The sequence below is a fragment of the Acanthaster planci genome, linkage group LG01 (assembly GCF_054643075.1).
Source record: "Acanthaster planci isolate LZ-2023a linkage group LG01, COTS_SCS, whole genome shotgun sequence".
NCBI classification, from domain to species: Eukaryota; Metazoa; Echinodermata; class Asteroidea; order Valvatida; family Acanthasteridae; genus Acanthaster; species Acanthaster planci.
The window spans coordinates 24,425,399-24,443,657 of NC_141777.1; the positions used below are offsets into that span (position 1 = coordinate 24,425,399).

The following is an 18,259-nucleotide window of genomic DNA, read 5'->3' on the forward strand; positions in this document are numbered from 1 at the left end:
TGGTTGCGGTTGCAATCATGGTGCAACCGCAATCATTTTACTCTTCCATGTTTGGCTGTCATTGATTCAATTTTTCTGTAGCTACATTGGACTGTATGCAAAACTATGGGCGGCACAACTCGCCTTACAGAAACCAGGGAAGGACACATCATTCGCATACACCGGTTCCCGCCATGTATGGGGTGCTAAGTACGGGTGCTTGATTATCAACAGAATAGGCACAAATTTGGGTTGTTTACATTAAAGAAACATATCTGTAGGCGGGCACCCTCCAGCAGTGGCACTCAAGCTTCTTCCAAGAACATTATTATGTTACATCTTGCCTCCAAGGGCATAGTTACAGGCATAGCCTAAAACAAGCTCACTATAAATACAAGGAAGGTTCTTTGCTTTTCGTTTAGAATGGTTCAGCCAACCAGTCACGTAACATAATGGATAGAAGAGAAAGCACTGTCTTCCCAAGGTAAAAACAATTCTTGAGTGCATTTTAGCTTTTCATCTGTTAAATAGAGTGGCCATTTAAAGTTTCAAAGGGTTGGATGAACCTACTGCTTGTTAAACTAGGCCATTAACTTCTTTACACTTGTCTAGTGTTAATTACCTTTGTTTTTCCCCTATGAAACAAAACTGTCAACCTGCTGTATGCCATTAGGTGCAGTTCATATATCAGTGTTTGGGAATAGGCCTATTCAAAAATACAAACAAATTTCCCCTTTATATATATATGACAGTTCATTTAAGAAAGGTTAAGGCCTCATATGAACATGTTTCAGCTTGTTAAGTTAATTAGACTCTTTTTTTTAAATTAAATGGCACAAAGGATCGGCATTTTTCTATGCAGTGATCAGTGTTTGAAATTCACATTCAACAATTACACTCCATTATCATTGCCACTTCCACGAGAGAGAACGGTTTGGTTCGTGTACGGTTCTCTGGTGTTTGATGAAGTCTTCCACTTTAATGAACTTTCCTTGTGTTTTTCAGTTTGTTTCTGGCTCAGGAACTCGGTCTGCAGAAAGATGAGCAGGAGGAAGAGGAATTTTGTGAGCCCAACATGGACCGCGTCAAGCAGACCTTCCTGGTAGGTCAAAGGTCACATAACAGGTCATAGATCAGTGTGTTGATTTTCAATATTTTGTGAAATTGGTTTCAAGCAAACAAAGGAACGACCCAACCAGCAGAAGTTGTTTTTGCACATCATATGCAGTCAATCAAGGCATTGTAGAAAATGACGGGCCATAGCCTGGTTTCCAAATTGACGTAGAGAGACGTAAAGAACATGGTTTATCAGTCCCTGACGATACACAGTGATGTGGAAACGCTTTATCCTGACTAACGTAAACGTCAATACTGACAGTAGGAAAAGTTGGATCCGGCTTAAATTTGCTGATTTTGCGTTGAGTTGCCTTGAGAAGGCCTATACAAATACGCATGCTGGCACAAGAGGCTTCAAACGATTGTCAACAAAACAGCTGATTAAAACTTATTACATCAAACTGGAGTATCAAGTGGCATCAAGTGGTGGTATTGCCATTTTAAAAGGGTATTTTGGGCAGAACTTTCTGAGTAACAGATGCGATGTTGTTTTTGTTGGAATGATATCTTGCAGTGTCTCTTCTGTGACTGTCTGCATCTTGACATCTTGCAAGCCATAGGCATTCATTGTGACCATATGGAAACCAGGCTTAATTTCATCATTTAAGACCCTAAAATGTCAGACCTGAAGTATAGAATTGTATCTGTAATTTTTGTGCGTAATGTCACTACACTATTGCCCAGACAATGTTTTTCTTCTGTTGACGTTTTATTTTACTCTTCATGGTCTGTTCTTTCCGCCAGAGTTTCTTTGCACGTAATTTCTACAACATCAAGTATCTTGCTCTCATCTTGGCCTTCATCATTAACTTATGTCTACTGTTCTTCCGGGTGAGAAATACTCGCATGTCCACAATTATATCAATGTTGAAAAAGTGTATTTGGCATTGCACAGCTGAGCCAGTTTGAATAATAATTAATTATTCAAATATTTTACTTGTAATTTGATTCAGTATTGAATATTTGGTTATAGGGCAAATTTTCTGTCAGCCAAGCCTCTAAAGAAGCAATTTTATTGATACACAAATAGCACATTTTAATCATTACAATAATTTAGGATTAGTTTGTAATTGGAAGCAAAAATATTATTATAGTATCTGGCTATCCAGTAATCGATCAAATATTTTCAGTTTTGTTCATGAGCCACAGTCCTACCCAGCTTCCATATTTTCAATTCAACACACGCACACTGTGCGTTTTCAGGTGACCGTATATCTCGCAGACACCACCCCAGCTCCAAGTGAGGACAACCCCTTCCACGAAATCAACTCCACCATCGCAGACAACGGAGTGCCGTCAACCCCCGACGAAGAGCCCGAGTCAGACACAGAGGAGGTCATCATCCTGCACGACGGGGTGACGTACCTGGAACCAATTCTACAGCTGCTCTGCATTGTCCACACCCTGGTCTCCGTCTCGATGATGATTGCCTACTGTGCTCTCAAGGTATTAAAGCTTTGGCAGAGAATTTGTCTCAGTCCTGTCCTTAATGCCAAGACTAGATGCTGTGCGGCAGTAGCAGGGCAATGGTGCGGCAGTTGTGCTAAACGCTGAACTTAAATAGAGCAGTGTAGTGCCACTTCCATTTGGAATGACAATATCGCGGCATACCCTGTCAAGCTAAGGGCTTGCCAGGCTGAATCGAATTTGCCGAGCCTTGCTATTGACGCACCGAACTTTTAAAAATTGTATTATTTGAGTTCGGCACAGCAGTAGCACAGTAAATAGCCTAGGCTGTCTTCGTAACTGACCTAAATATTACCAAAGTCCCTCAATTTCAGTGAAAAAGTTGTCCAACACCCTCTGAAATTAGGGTTAAGCCTGTTAATACTTCAACTGTCGTACTTCAACTGCAGGGACATTGAATCGTGAAACAGCCATTTCAGATAAATTGATTGAGTATTGGCAAAGTTGCCTTCTTCACATTGTCATGTGCCCCAGCGGGAAGGCTTTTTTCACACAATTCACTGTGCAATGAATGGCTTATTACAGCCTTTTGCCAGGCAGCAGACAATATCTTCCTTGGACATTGAAAGCATGCCCCTGTTTTAATCAGTAATAACAAAATATGCTAAAAATTGATTCATTTAGCATCTGCAGCAGCCCACTGCACATTAATGCAGATCTGAGCCAATGGTTTGTGTGAAAATGTCTGGCTTTAAATTTCAAGTCAGTTCCACACACAAATGGACGTGTGTCATTTATTATCCTTTTTGGGATCTGCGTCACTTGAGGTTCTAGAATGAAAATGTTTGTGGATTTGTAGAACAAGATAATGTCACCAAAAAAACAACAACGGTTAAAATTGGACCGTCGGAGAGCACAACCACTTAAAGGGTCAGCAGAAGAAATCTTGCTTATCATATATTTATGTTTATTCGATCTAAAAGAAAAAAGAACGTGACATACAAAATTACAGTTAACTTGCATGTTTGAGTAAGTAAAATTAATAGTCTAACAGAAATGACGAGCAGAGAACTGCGTAACTGTTAAGTCAACCACCGTGCTTGAAAACTGTCCTTACATGTAAATCCTGATACGTGACAACTGCTGATCTAAATTGTGTCTGAATTCCTTGGGCAAAGTTGAAGAGGTTCATATATCTCAAGCATCTAATCCAACGATCTCATTGTCTAGAATAACTGATCAATCTTAAATTGTGGAAATACACAAATTGCTGCTGAAATTGAGGTTGCATGAAAAGTCTCTTGAAATAAATAATTATCTCAGTCAAAAGTTCCAAAAGTGTTCACGTTCTCTCTAGAAACCTTTTGCTTGGAGAAAGCCCAAGAATACTATACTGAATCCACATATCTCTAAAACACATCTACATTTCCAACAAGACAGCTTACATGTACATGTATGCTGCATAAACATCATAAAATAACATGTTCATTGTTCTCAGTCACATGTCAATAATCAAGAACAACCAGGATTTATATTTTCTAAACTTCAATGCATATCTGAAAATAATAATGGAATTGTCACTTACTTCTTTGGCAAGACTCTTCTGTCATCTACATGTACTGTAACTTGTGTGTATCAAACATGAAAGCTGACAAAACTCAGGTTTGTTTTACTGCAAACTTTCTGTAAAATGCATCTATAGACAAAGTTGGCTGACAAAAACACATGTTAAGTAACTGTCCAACTATAGAGGGCGTGCTTTAATTCAGCTGGTCTGTCCAGGTCATTGGAACAAAAATCACTTTGAGAAAGCCAAGGTGTTTGTTGGCCTACTTCTCTGGACCCTCAGGTTAGAAGTATCAAAGATCTTCATGCTTGCTGTTGTTTTGGCTAGGTTCCTCTGGCCATCTTTAAGAGGGAGAAGGAGATTGCCCGCAAGCTGGAGTTTGAAGGAGCATGGATCGAGGAGCAACCAGCAAGAGACATCAAGGGGCGATGGGACTCCCTGGCCATCAGCACCAGGTATGTAACATTGGGGAAAACACTCTGGTACAGGTGTGGTTGTTGAGTCCAATTCACAGTACCAGCCCAACAACATCTGTGCAAAGGGGAAAGGGGGAACTTGTCCCTCCCCCCCCAATAAAAAGAAAAAAATATTAAAAAAAGAACAAAAGGAAAAGAATTTAATTGAAAAAATGAGGAAAGTGAATGAAAACGACTTTAAAACTAGCCACCCCCCCATTAATGGTTTGCCTCCCCTGTCCTGAAAATTTCTGCAGAAGTCCATGGTCCCAAATCGAGTCAACAGCCAATTAAGTGGAACGTGATGAAGGCATTCCTTCGCTATTGTCCACATCCCCTGTTACTTTTGACTTGGATTCATCACCTGCTGGCCCACCAATAAGATTTGAAGATATTGCTGAAATCTCCCTCTGCAGAAATTAAACTACCCATTCTTGGTACTTGGTCAACTCCTTGCTTAACTGTGAGTCCTTTACTGAATGGAGTATTGGTATATTTACTCTCAGCATTGGTCATTTTCCTCCTCAGATCATTTCCAGTCAACTACTGGGACAAGTTTGTCAAGCGAAAGGTGAGTTTTGTCTGAGTCATCATTTCTACACTTAGTAGGCTTTATATCCCATCACGAATCACCACTGTCACATCCAGTGGATGACTAGGAATATTGCCAGCCCCAATTAAGAAACAATATATTTCAGTTTTCAATCTGTTTTTTTTCTCATAATATTGCGTATGTTAATAAATGTTTCAAGGACTGTTGTTTGCGATCATTTCTCAGGTCATGAAAAAATACGGGGAAAGTCTAGGAGAGGAAAAACTGAGTCAGATCTTGGGAATGGACAGCGAGAGCAGCAAGCCACCACAGGGACTGATCAGTGCACTGTGAGTATCAGCTCCTTCCAGGGTACAAGGGATGGCTTGCTTGAACATGGCAACGACAGTCCTTTGGGTGGGATCTTGCCCGATGGTCCTTTAGTGGGGTCTCGCCCAACGGTCCTTTGGTGGGATCTCACTGGACGGTCCTTTGGTGGGATCTCACCCGACAGTCCTTTGGTGGGATCTCACCTGACAGTCATTTGGTGGGATCTCACCCGACAGTCCCTTGGTGGGATCTCACCCGACAGTCCTTTGGTGGGATCTCACCCGACAGTCCTTCGGTGGGATCTCACTCGACGGTCCTTTGGTGGGATCTTGCCACATGGGGCATGGGTTTGTGCACATGCGCTGAGCGCGAGTTACCAATTTCTACTGATGTGTTTGGTCTTTGCATCGGTATCGCAAGCCGAATTGGAAAACTGCCCGCCAGCCTGTCTCTTTGGTGCCGGGTACAGAAGTGGTTCAAGTCTGGGCGGACGGCTAGCTTAAAGGTTGCTGCCAGGGCTTTGGGTCTCAAGGACTGTGGCGGTTAGCTGGCTGTGTGGGTTATTTGGGAGATTGGGAGAGACTGTAGAAATAAACATTGTGGGCCAGAGATGTAGCATGCCACTTCGCGGACTCATATATCCGCCTTGGTGGATATTTGTATGCAGTTGTCATTAAGTGCAATAACAGCCCTCGCTTAGAATTTGGCATTTTGGAGAAAGGGGATGTGACCATGGTCATCACAAAGAGGGCAAGAGGGATGCTTACTCTCCAGAGAAAAGAAAGAAAAATAAAACAGGGAAAAATGAGAGAAATGAACAAGGAATAAAGGGGATGAAAATTTCCAATTTGCTGGTAAATACTGCTTTTGAGTGCTTAGACCCCACCCCCCTAAAAATCCAGCCCTCTTCCTATTGAGACCCATGGAGCAGCTAATAGGTAGCTTGGTACTGGGAGGAGGCAAGTTAGTCTGGTTATAACCGAGTACGTCAAAGGTCTTTACGTTATCAGATAGGGACGGGGCCACAAGATGATGGAATGCGTACACTGGGAGTGTACTCACTTTTGTGGGGGAACTCGTGTTGGAATTTCAGCAGACTCTTCTCTGAAAAAGCCAGTCGAGAAGGGGTCGATAAACCCTGGAATATGCTCACTTTTTGTTATCGCAGGTTGTATGCCATTGATTGGAAGTACCAGCTCTGGAAATGTGGAGTCATCTGTACAGATAGGGTGAGTGTTAAAAGGAACACTTGAAAGAAATACACTATGATTACCCATACATACTTCATTTCAATACCCTGTGTGCAGAAAGAAAGTGTAGTTTTCAGATGCATTAGTCTGAGCTATTAAGCATCTCTCCACAACCAAGAAATAGTTCCTGAGGATGGCAATATCATTGGATGAATTCCCTGAACTTCTGCTGTCTGTTCATGTTATGTTTTCAAGACGTTGTCACCAGTGCCTTGCTTCTACAAGAGTTTGGCGGAAAAAGACAATTGTTGTTGGAACTATAAGCCTACCCTTATTGCATTTTTTAGAGAGCCAGTTGTCTTCTGTATATCTGTTAAGTACAAGAATGATGACATTGGGCACCATAAGCACCATGTGTTGTAAATACACGAGTACTGTCCATCTCAATTCATAGATATTTATTCCAAAACATGCCAGAGCCAAGCACCAACCAAGAGCTTGGACACAGGCTTGTGTATTTATGGTGATTTCAGTTGTGTCGAGCTCCACTCATTCCCTGAGGCTGCGTGTTTAGAGCTTTGTCTGAGTCTTGCAGATCACTGATCTGTTCGCACACATTGACAAGAAATGTAGACATCTGGAAGCCCCTTTCACACATGGCTGTCGTCCGTGCAGAATGTTTGGCCTGTTGGACTAAGGTCAAATTGCTGTTGTCCCGACACAAAATATTTAATCATAGAGCTGTCTTCAATTACTGGAGTGCTAACTCGCTGTGCGAAGTGAAGCCTGATAGATGCATCCATGTTTTTCCGCAAACCTTAGCAGAACTTTCATTTTCTGTGATGTAATCAATTGCAAACATGTCTGCTGCAGATGAATGGGATGTAATAATACGTCATAAAAAGGCACTATTTGTTATGCGCTTGTTTGACTTTTGCGTTGCATAATAGATCGCAGTGCGATCCATTTTATTTCATTATGGAATACAAAAGCACACAAGAGATCAAAATGTCTGCATTCAGGAGATGGCAAAACCTCTCTGCATGGGGACTGATGAGGTATAGACTGCTCTGGTAATTGAAAACAGCTCAGTGTATTCTGTAGCTGTGATGACATTGCCTGCTTTTCCTGTACAAGGTCTGGTCTCCTGTCTGCCACGCATCAACCACACTTGGCTTCTCTTTCTTGCAGTCTTTCCTGTACATCGCCTGGTATCTGACCTTCTCATTGCTGGGCCATATCAATCACTTCTTCTTTGCTGCCCACCTGCTTGACATGGCCATGGGCTTCAAGACATTGCGTACGGTGCTGCAGTCAGTCACCCACAACGGCAAGCAGGTAAAAAGAAGATTTGAGTCACGGTGTATTGTGTAGCGTGCATTAATGGCTAAACCACTTGACTCTGAGCAGCATATGGCTTTTGAAGTTGCCTGTATGAATGGTTTGTATGTGTGACCAGTTTTCAGCAGAATATGCACAAAATGTCACGTCTTCACATGTGATTAACGTACCTAAGTGTGAGTGCATGCCAAAAGCATTGCTGAAGGCTCTGTTACAGGGCTGTTACATATAGGAATATATGAGAGCTGTAAAGGTATAAATCCAACGAGAAACACTGTACTTGCCTTGGTTTCATTGGGCTGGACGCAGAAAACATTGCTTAGTCAAGAACCAATCACAGGACACATATGACATTTTGGCCATTGCCATTTTTTGTTTGCCGAGCAAATATTTTTATATTTGAAATTGGCGCTAAATCGGCAGTGCAGTTCCAAAATGTGACGTCATTGAAAATTAAATGGTGCCCACTTAACATGTGTGGTACATCGTAGCCACTGGAACCAGTCGTAGTACAAAGTGATGCATTTCAAACCAGCAAGTGCTTGTAACTGCCCAACATCCCATGAATACCCTTGAAAACCCTTTCTTCATCCTGATGCTTTCCTACATAGCTGATGTTGACTGTTCTCATGACTTGCGTTGTCATCTACCTGTACACGGTGTTGGCCTTCAACTTCTTCCGCAAGTTCTACATGAAGGATGAGGATGGACAGATAGAGTACAAATGCCACAACATGATGACAGTGAGTATTCCAAGAACGGCCTTAAATGTATTATTTTAGTAGATGTATTTTTAAGCTTTGTTTTGCGAGGTGGGGATGCTTTGCAGTTGTACCCTCGGGTGCAATTTTTGTAGTTGAGTCCCTCTTGAATTCATGGCAGTTTCTATCTACTTAGCTGCATCTTCGTCTTGGGCTTTGTCAATGGCTGAATGTTCATTGGTCTACAGTTCTCAAATTTGTGAAATAAAACTTGTCAATATATGGCTGTTTCGCACGTAATTCAGTGTTCCAGTGGCACTGTCTGCCACTGCCTGGAGATAGCAACTTGAGTTAAAAATCAGTTGGAGCTGGATATGGAGACAAAGCTGAGTATTGGGCCACCAGCACCCCCCCCGGTACCACAAGTATATTGTGACTGTAAGGTGATTTTTGTAATTACGTCCTAATGAGACAGTATGAGTCTAAGCACATGGGCATTTCATTGTTATTTCTAGATTAATCCACCCATCAGAATAGACTGATTGCACCCACTATGTCACATGACCTTAAGTGGGTATTAAATATCAACAAACACCATCTCAACCACAAGCAAAGTGTTTCATAAGTATCATTTCCCAAATATAAAGCTGGCGGTAGGGACTGTGCTCAGACTACTGATGTGTTGGGTACTATACTGTAAATTAGCTTTATTGTTTGTAAACAACACTCAAAACACACTTTGCTATGGGAATGATACCCACTATAGGTTACTTGATTTAGCGGGCACAGTCGGTCTGTTAGAAGCTGTTGCTATGGCATATGGGTGGTACCTGTATACATGCCCATTCAACCAATTGGGTACTGTGACTTAACAAAATGCACTCTTGCTTCAACTTTAAGCAGTGGTGACATCTCCTCAGATTGAAGGATGTGACAGAGCTATTATGAAAAGCAAAAAAATGTGAAGGGATTTTTTAGACAAATGTTGTCAGTGCCTCCTATTGGAATAAGCACAAGTGAGCCAGTTTGATATTTAAAAAAGCCAAGGTCTTTCTGGATCAAGGCATGGGTATGAGCTGGCGTATGGCTGTCCTGATAGGACGGACTACACGTATTGTGTGCGGCACGGGTAGCTGTTTCTGAATAGCGTCGTACTGGGGATGGGCTGTTGGAATGCCGAACTGGCTCCTTAAGATGTATTTGGAGAAGTTTCTGGTCATGCTTCAGGGTATGGTGTATCATGGAGCTATTAACCACTTCCTGCCGGGGATTCCGGATCCAGAGACGTATGCTTTATATGCTGGCCGGGGTCTCCGAAATCGGACAAAGGGAACTGGGCCCTGTAACAAAAGACCGTACTCCGAACAAAAGACCAGGCTGCTGGGCATTACCGACATTTTTCACTCTCAAAAGTGGAGATAATCCAGCCTTGTTTTGAAACAGTATACCATGGTTTGGGGCATTTAGAGCGAGTGGATTACCAACGGGAACAAAAGAGCTCCAACACCGCAGCGATGAGCCACACAGCACTGCTGCATGCTAATCTGGCCCGTACTGAAAAGAGGTCAGCAGCGCACTGTGGCAGGTTCGCGAACAAAAGAAAGTTATCACAATCTGGGCTCTTTTTACAAGGCTGCAGGCCTGGCTGAAATACTGAGGCGTCAATAGATTTGTCTGTCAGCCTAGAGTGGAGACCAGACAGTTCTTTGTGTGTTTAAGTGTCCAGTAAATGAAGATAAGAATTTTTAAAGAATTTTGAAAACAGAAGAAATGGTAATTATCCCAGACCAGCATCATCAACATTGATAACGGCAGCAAGTGGTTAAACACAAGGAGTTAGAACAAAGTCCCTACAGACCGTAATTTGATTAACCGCTCTGGTCGGCTCCATAGACAAAGCGCGATTACCGGCCTCAGTGGTGAAGACCCCAGACATTTTTTGTACAAAGTGATCGTTACCGCCGTGGAGCTAGTAACCTACACACTCGCCGTGTTTCGCTGCGGCATACTGGAGTTCTGTTCAGTAGTCTTCAGGAGTCAGCGATTGATCTCCGCAGATGCGCTCGAAAATTCCAAATCAGCGGTGGTTATTTGGCATAAGTCAGACGTTTTTAAAGTTAGTTATGACATTTTGTGGTTCCGGGGGTAGAGAACAAATACCCAAAATATGCGCTGCGATATTAATATCATAAGTCGCAATCCTAGTGGTTCCTACGGTTAAAAGAAGGTGGAAACATGCCGCCAGCATACATTTGGTGAGGTTTCATGCCTGGCCAGTTGTGGCCAATGACAGAAAGGACAACCAATCTTCCCATGTTTTTGTGTGTTTTTTATTTTCCTCTAGACCAGCTACATTCTTTCAGTTTTTTGTCACGTATTTTGGAGAGTTTGTGTTAGTTAGTAATTCTGTCTATTGTTAAAAAAGACGTTTTGGTTATGTAAAGACGTAACCAGACTTTCATCATCATTGGAATATCAGAACAATCACTAAAATTATCGAAATTTAAGTCTCCGATGACGGTGGTTTCCGTCTCATGGCAGCCATGTTGAACACGGGGAAGCATTACAGACACGCATGCACGGTAACGCATGCACGGTACTCACAATCCTTTACAAATGGAACTCCAGGCATTCCTCATAGCCCGCAAGCGGCACATAATTTGTTTTGTCCTTACAGTACGTGCAATGCTGGCGGTGGCCATCATTGACCCTTTCGATCTCTGTATGTGCTTTATAATAGCTCCATGGTTGTTTTTGTCAGGTGAATTTTATTCTCAAGCAAAAAGGAACATTTAACGGAGCTGTGGTTGTGATTTTTTCCTACAGTGTTTCATCTTCCATCTGCATTCAGGGCTTAGAGCAGGAGGTGGAATCGGTAAGTGAAAAAAGGAGGGAGCTGATGATTTTATTTGGATGAGATATCAAGGTGGAGGAAGGAATGTGATGTATATTGTGGTTGCACCCATTCTTATGGGAGTTGGTGAAATTCTGAAAATGTCCTGGTCCTATGCAGGACTTCACTCTAACTTAAATGAGAGATGTTTCCTCTATGGTGCAGTGGCAAGTTACTTTGCAATTATTTACTCTAAACTGTTGCAACTAGGATTGCAAAAATTTAGATCTAATAAATCACAAGTTTTAAATTATTCCTCGTTGTCATTGAAATTAATCTGTAGTGAATAAAAATTTCATATTACTTTCAATTTAATATGGCCAACTTGTAAATAAGGTCATTTCCCCATTTCCCTTTTCCTGTTCTGGGTACTTTCACACTTTCTACTCGCATTTTATAGTTCTCTTCTACTAGGATAATTTAGATTGGCCTTGTAACTTCCAAAGTAATTGCTTGGGTTCTCAATTCCTTCCCCTTGCATTGTGTGTGTCTGCCCAGCTGACGAGATTGAGCCTCCCGATGGCGATGACTATGAATTCTACCGCATCATCTTTGATATCACCTTCTTCTTTTTTGTCATTATTATCTTGCTGGCCATCATCCAAGGTGAGACCCTCAAAAATGTCAGTGTATCTGGTGTCATGGTCATAAAAAAGCAAACAGAATGGAGGATTTGTGTAGATGTGGATTTTTTCATCCTATTTTTTGTCATTTTTCAACTTGTGCAAACTTTCAAGGGCCAGAAGTTTTGTTAATGAATATTTGAAATCACAACTTGAATTGTTTTCTGAATAGTTTGGAGTAACATTCTGAATATGTTTTGAATATGTAGGAAATCTAGCAGCTAGAAAGAAATGCGAGTAGAATGACAAGTTTTGAAAACACACTTTTATTTACACGCCATTTTGTGTTTGTCTGGTTGACGCTAATTTGCATATTAAGTGTCATATCGCATTTCACAATCAGCCAGTCAAGCTGCAGCGCAAAAATCATGTGATTAATGAAATGCCAGACAAACTGAAGCCAAAATGCACATTCTCATGTCCATACATGGATGTTGACACACCAGATAACGCCGTATACAACACAGTGCTATTAACACAATACTCGACAAATGTACATGTATGTAGCTTTGTCTTACATGTGTGACTCATAATGTGCCCATGTACTCCAAGTGGTTTGAGTTTTGGTCGTGGAAAAGATGGACTCACAAACTGAAAGGGCTCGATAGTTTGGGCCGTAGTCAGAGATTTGGTTTGCTGTTAGAAATCAAACCAAAGTCCTCATGGACAGACACCTGTTGATGAACCATTACATCAGTGTCTGTTTGGTTTGGTTCCCCATCTCGCAGGTTTGATCATTGATGCCTTTGGCGAGTTGAGAGATCAACTTGAGCAGGTCAAGAGTGACATGGAGGTAGGTTTGATAGAGAGAGAGAGTGAGGGGGAGATTGTTGCCAGCTGAATTCTTCGTAAAACTGTAGGACATGTGCCCAAGACAAAAACACATTGGTAAAGTTGTATACATAAAAGATTCATTCAGATGCATTAAGTCATAGCATGATCCAAGAACTAGATCAGTGTACAATGTTGGGTTTATGCAGTAAGCAGTTGTTTCTTAATCCATAGTTGTTCCTTGCACCCTTCTCCTTCCAGTTTCTTGGGTTGAACTGTAAATTTATATCGTGGAGTTGTAAGAAATTGTGGTTAATTTGCCCACAGGACTCACAATTCAAGAGGCATGTGGCCCAGTGGTGATGGTTTGTAACACCCAAACATGGGGTCAGAGGTTCAAAGCCAGTTGCTAGTTATATGTCGCGACCTTCGGCAAGTCACTTTACTCCCGTTTATCTCTTTCCACCCAGAGGTACAAATGGGTACCTGTGAGTGCAGGTTGTTCCAAAAAATGGCGGCATCAAACTGTGTTGGCAGGTGTATAGGAAGCTGAGATTGAGGAATGTGTATGGGCCCAGTGAGCAGGGGTAATAATGATGGAGGCACCTTGATCAGGTTCCTGAATAAGTCAACATTTTATTATTGCTGTTATTTTATTTGATGGTAACATTTGTATTGACTTTCTGCAGACCAAATGTTTCATCTGTGGCATAGGCAGTGAGTACTTTGATAAGATCCCACATGGTTTTGACCTCCACACGTCCAAAGAGCATGATCTCTCCAACTATATGTGAGTATATATCCACTCTATGCAGGAACAAGAGATGGCATGTTTTTACTCAGGAGTGATGTCCCTGTGGTTAGAAAACGTGTGTGCACAGGGTTCTTGCGCACAGGTTTTGAACACGAGACGTGCTTAGAACGCTCGACCAACTTCTGTTGAAATGTCAATTCTTTAGATGAGCACTGTGTGCTTGGCTGAAATTGATCCCAGTGTCATCTTTGCTTGGGAGGAGGAGCTTCCAGTCAGAGTGGCCTGACACGTAACTGCCATGTGTGCCTGGGTCTGCAAGTTGAATTGAATCTGCTGTTGCAGCTAATTATGCAGTTGGCCAATTTTTTATTGGAGGTTATTGGAGTATTGAGTTTTGTCCAGCACTGACTAAATGTTCACAACCCAAAAGTTACAGGTACATGTATCTCTCGTTAGAGTTTGACCACAAAGTTTATGTGGTTGTTCTCATACTCTTATTTTCTTGTTTTAGAGTTGTAGTCAAGTCCACAAGTCCAGCACAAGTCATTTGGTCTGAAACCAAATCCCAAGTCATTCCAAGGAACTGTAACAACAACATACTTTTGTCATTGTTTACCCTGTTACTGTGACTGGCATTGTGTAAGGACTTGTGACGGACTCGACTGTTCCCCTCCGACGAATCTTGATTGTTTTTCTGTAGGTTCTTCCTGATGTATCTCATCAACAAGCCAGAAACGGAGCACACTGGACAGGTCAGTTCAGTTCTTACCCCTAACCTTGATTGTGAACCCCCCATAAAGTTGTGTCTCACATCTGATATTATTAATTAAAGCCATTACAGCGTAGAGACACATTGTAAAACGGCCTAAATTTCCTCAAAAATTTGGTTTTTGATTGTTGGTTGTAAGGTTGCTAATTTCAATTCCATGTATAGGAACTAATATCTATGTTGAGGATTTAAATGATTGAATTCATAGCTGCTTGTGTTGTTTTTGTGGCTGCAGATGAAACGTGCATAACAATCCGACAGAAATAATTGAATGGAAATTTGGTTTGGTGTGGTCTCTATTGATTTGGTTCAGCAGCTTAGGTTTCAAGGCTGGTATTATATTGAAACATAAAGGCTGGTTCATACTCAGTGCAATTTGCAAAAGTTGAACACATTCACAAAAAAATTCAAGCAAAATTGTGCTGTAAATCTTTTGTAACGTCAAATTTGCTTGGCCTCATATTTGCCTGTAGTATAATCCAGCCTTTGGAATTCAGTCATGCTTACACCATCGTTGCTCATTCTTGACCCCATTGTCTGAAGTGGGGGGTATTCTTCATTTGCTTGTCAAGGTAATTTCAATCTGGTTGTTATCCCCAGGAGTCGTATGTCTGGCAGCTGTACCAACGACGGTGCTGGGACTTCTTCCCCGTCGGAGACTGCTTCCGTAAACAGTACGAGGAGGAGTAAAGAAACAGACTGACTTCCCATGATGCTATGGTACAGGATGAAGTCTTCATTCACACCCGGTGCCCACGTATGGAGGGCACTAGACAGGCCAAGTTTATCATGCTGAGGACTTCTAAATGGGATGTTGTGGCATTTGTCACAGAACGGAAGGTTCTTGTCAGTACAAAACCACATACTTTTAGTGCTTATATTTTAGCAACTCCACCCACAGTCCTTCTCTTTGTACTAGGGTGGGTGACTGTGATAACCTTGTCTCTACTATTGACCGGTGCGGGCAGTGCAGGGGAAACATCACGATCATACCAAGAGGTCTTTGACCTCACCCTGAAGGTCACAGATGGGGAATCTTGTGAAGGTCACAGATGAACAAGTCAATCGTACCGTTGATGAAATGTTAGCAATTTGTTGACAGGGTTTGGTGCAATAGGGTTCGGTGAGAGGTTTACTAGAATTTTACTTTTGAAGTTGAAAATGGTTTATGTAAAAGGACATGGATTCCTGCTGCAATAAACTTGATACTTGTGACCTTTGACCCACTGGCATGCGAACTTGACCCCTCAGCATTGAATCCTAGCATATAGCTAACTTCATAATAGGAGTCCATGCATATGTTTTCATTAAGTTTTGTTTTCAAAATAGTTTCTACTTGATAATGGAATTATTGCATCTATTGCTGCACACTGTTGACAATTTATTCCAGGAGAAAAAGTTTTAATCAATAATTTTGTCAAATTTGTGGAGAGTTTCTGATTGACAGCTTTCATGGGTTTTAGAAAATCAAGTTTGGGTTCCTAGTATTCTGAAATTGTAGAAGCATTTCCCCAAACCAAACACTCTTGTTGAAAATTCAGTCAATCAAATTGATCTACTAACACATGTCCTGACAAGGATAATTTTAGTAATAACAGATGTTTTTACATGACATTCAAAGCAACTGAATGAATTGCTAATAAGATATGAATTGTTAAATTAACATCAGCAGTATGGTTTGAGTGCAAATGAATAAAATATATAAACTAGTCACAAACTAACTCTGAATTATTTTACATTTTGGGATTTACACTTTGCACTATTGTCTTATATTAGTTTCTGGGTTTTTTCTTTTTGGTGTAATGTATTTAATTTGTGCCTGTTTTTTGACATTTCCTATAAAAATGAGGAAGAACGAACTATTGATGGTTGAAATTTGATGTTGAATCAATTTTTTTTTGCTTGACATTTCTAGTGCATTCTGGAAAACAAGGCTAGTGCACAATTCATAACACCTTTGGAACAGCGTGACTGTTTACATTGAATACACCCACTAGAGCTTATAATATACATTGGTCTGCAGGATTTTTTATTTTAATTACTAGTAAGATAATTCTGACTTCAAACTTTAGACAAGCTATGGCCTGGTTTTCTTTGATCAGTCTTAGAAAATTCACCCTGGATATCAATTTTTGTCGGCTGATATTCTTCAGTTATGTAAGATCAGTTTGGAGATTGTCAGATATTGTTTTTGGATAGGAATGCTGAAAAGTCAAAGATGTGAAACACCCTTAGTAAGGAGATGAGAAATTCATTGTTGGGAATGTGTCGGTGATCGCAGCAGTTTCTACAGAATAAGTCTTGTCTCCTGTTTTGAATCATGTGCCTTGGAATTTCCACCAGAACAACTTTTATAGAACTCTGATTTTATTTACTCAAAACGGTATCTTTTAAAAGCAGGTTCCAGACTGTTGAAGTAACAAAAGGAGTTTGAAGCTGATACACATAAATAAACTTTTGTAATAGGTGAGGAATGATAGATTTGAATAAAGGTTTGGGTGAAAGCTGCTTTTTTGCATCGAGGAGTTAATTTTTGGCAAATTTTAAAAGGACAAAAAAATGAATACCTGTAACATATCTGTGTAAAGGTTGTTGTGGATATACCATTGAATGAAACAAAATGGGCAACAAGTTGATATATGAAGTGGCGCAACGACAAAAAATATGAATTTTGTTAGTTTTGCCTGTCACTGTCTGTCTGTCTGTCACTGAATTTGTAACTGTTAAATAGAAATTTATACAATCATGTGGTTCAAAATTGGAAAGGGACAATTGGGCCAGTATATGAGAACCAAAGTTATGGTAGGAGGACGAGGGTGTGTGGGGTATTTTTGTGAGTTTTCAGTTGAGATTGACAAAATTGGCTGCCCATCCTGCTCACCAAGCAAGGGACCACCAATTAGGTGATTCTGTCCGAACTGATCAGTCAATTACAAGATTACATTGGGATTTCATTGGTGAGTGTAATGCCATAAAAACATGTAGTACTTTTTGTGTGCTTCTGTTTTAAGTTCAGTAGATGTAATCATAGATGATTCTTCAGATTTATTTTTGTGAAGGAGTAATTCACCTATGTTGTTTTTACATCAAAATAATACCTTTCAGTTTTCTATGAGGCTTGTGCTAAAATAGGCTGGTTCCTTGGTAAACTGACAAGTTTCACATTAATCCTGAATATGACATCAGGATGCTACACAGAGGTGGTTGCAGCATAACATAAGCTGCCATGTTGTACCAACCTGTTGGAGTCATATGAATCAGAAATTTGAAGGATGTGAGAGTGTCCATGTATTTTTGTAATTCATTAATAGGTTTGATGTTAAAGGTGAGAGGTGTGTGAAAATGACGAAGTGTTACACTGTTTTACTTTATAGTGTTACCAGAATGTTTCTTTGGCAGTTTGTATACACAATAATGAGGCAATCACATTTCATCTCAATAAAAATTGTTTATAAATATATTTATATGTATAATTTATACACACTACAAAAGTTGTTTTGTATGCATATACTTAACACGTCTTCAAGCGAGCATACTCTATGTGTAATAAGTTTAATGATTGGTTTTGTTGCATATAGTTACATGGATTGTGTCACCAAAGTAGATTTCATTCTTCACATTATGTTTGGGGAAACCCTTGGATGGGACTTTATATCTTATCAGCTTTATCCTTAATGAACTAGAATCAGCTAATGAAACAGAGATTGTTATTGTAGAATTGTTTTATCATTTTGTGCAATTCAAGTGTTGAAGAGATTTCATGTAGTGCCGACTTCAGATATTTTGAAATGATTAGAGGCAGCATATTGTAATAAACACACTGAATTGTTA

At 40.6% G+C, this 18,259-nt stretch overlaps 1 protein-coding gene across 15 annotated transcripts in view; it reads left to right on the forward strand.

Moving 5' to 3' along the window:
• The window catches only part of LOC147800585 (ryanodine receptor 2-like), a 191,447-nt gene extending 173,188 nt beyond the window's left edge, over positions 1 to 18,259 (forward strand). For all 15 annotated transcript variants that reach the window (XM_087144452.1, XM_087144448.1, XM_087144495.1 and 12 more), the window contains 16 exons: positions 402 to 463; positions 985 to 1,081; positions 1,840 to 1,926; positions 2,299 to 2,541; positions 4,397 to 4,524; positions 5,053 to 5,095; positions 5,303 to 5,406; positions 6,555 to 6,615; positions 7,768 to 7,914; positions 8,529 to 8,660; positions 11,445 to 11,493; positions 12,010 to 12,117; positions 12,863 to 12,927; positions 13,595 to 13,695; positions 14,360 to 14,411; positions 15,029 to 18,259. In XM_087144452.1, the coding sequence (XP_087000578.1) occupies positions 402 to 463; positions 985 to 1,081; positions 1,840 to 1,926; positions 2,299 to 2,541; positions 4,397 to 4,524; positions 5,053 to 5,095; positions 5,303 to 5,406; positions 6,555 to 6,615; positions 7,768 to 7,914; positions 8,529 to 8,660; positions 11,445 to 11,493; positions 12,010 to 12,117; positions 12,863 to 12,927; positions 13,595 to 13,695; positions 14,360 to 14,411; positions 15,029 to 15,118 (1,569 nt within the window). In that variant the 3' untranslated portion in view covers positions 15,119 to 18,259. The remainder of the gene's footprint in view (positions 1 to 401; positions 464 to 984; positions 1,082 to 1,839; positions 1,927 to 2,298; positions 2,542 to 4,396; positions 4,525 to 5,052; positions 5,096 to 5,302; positions 5,407 to 6,554; positions 6,616 to 7,767; positions 7,915 to 8,528; positions 8,661 to 11,444; positions 11,494 to 12,009; positions 12,118 to 12,862; positions 12,928 to 13,594; positions 13,696 to 14,359; positions 14,412 to 15,028) is intronic.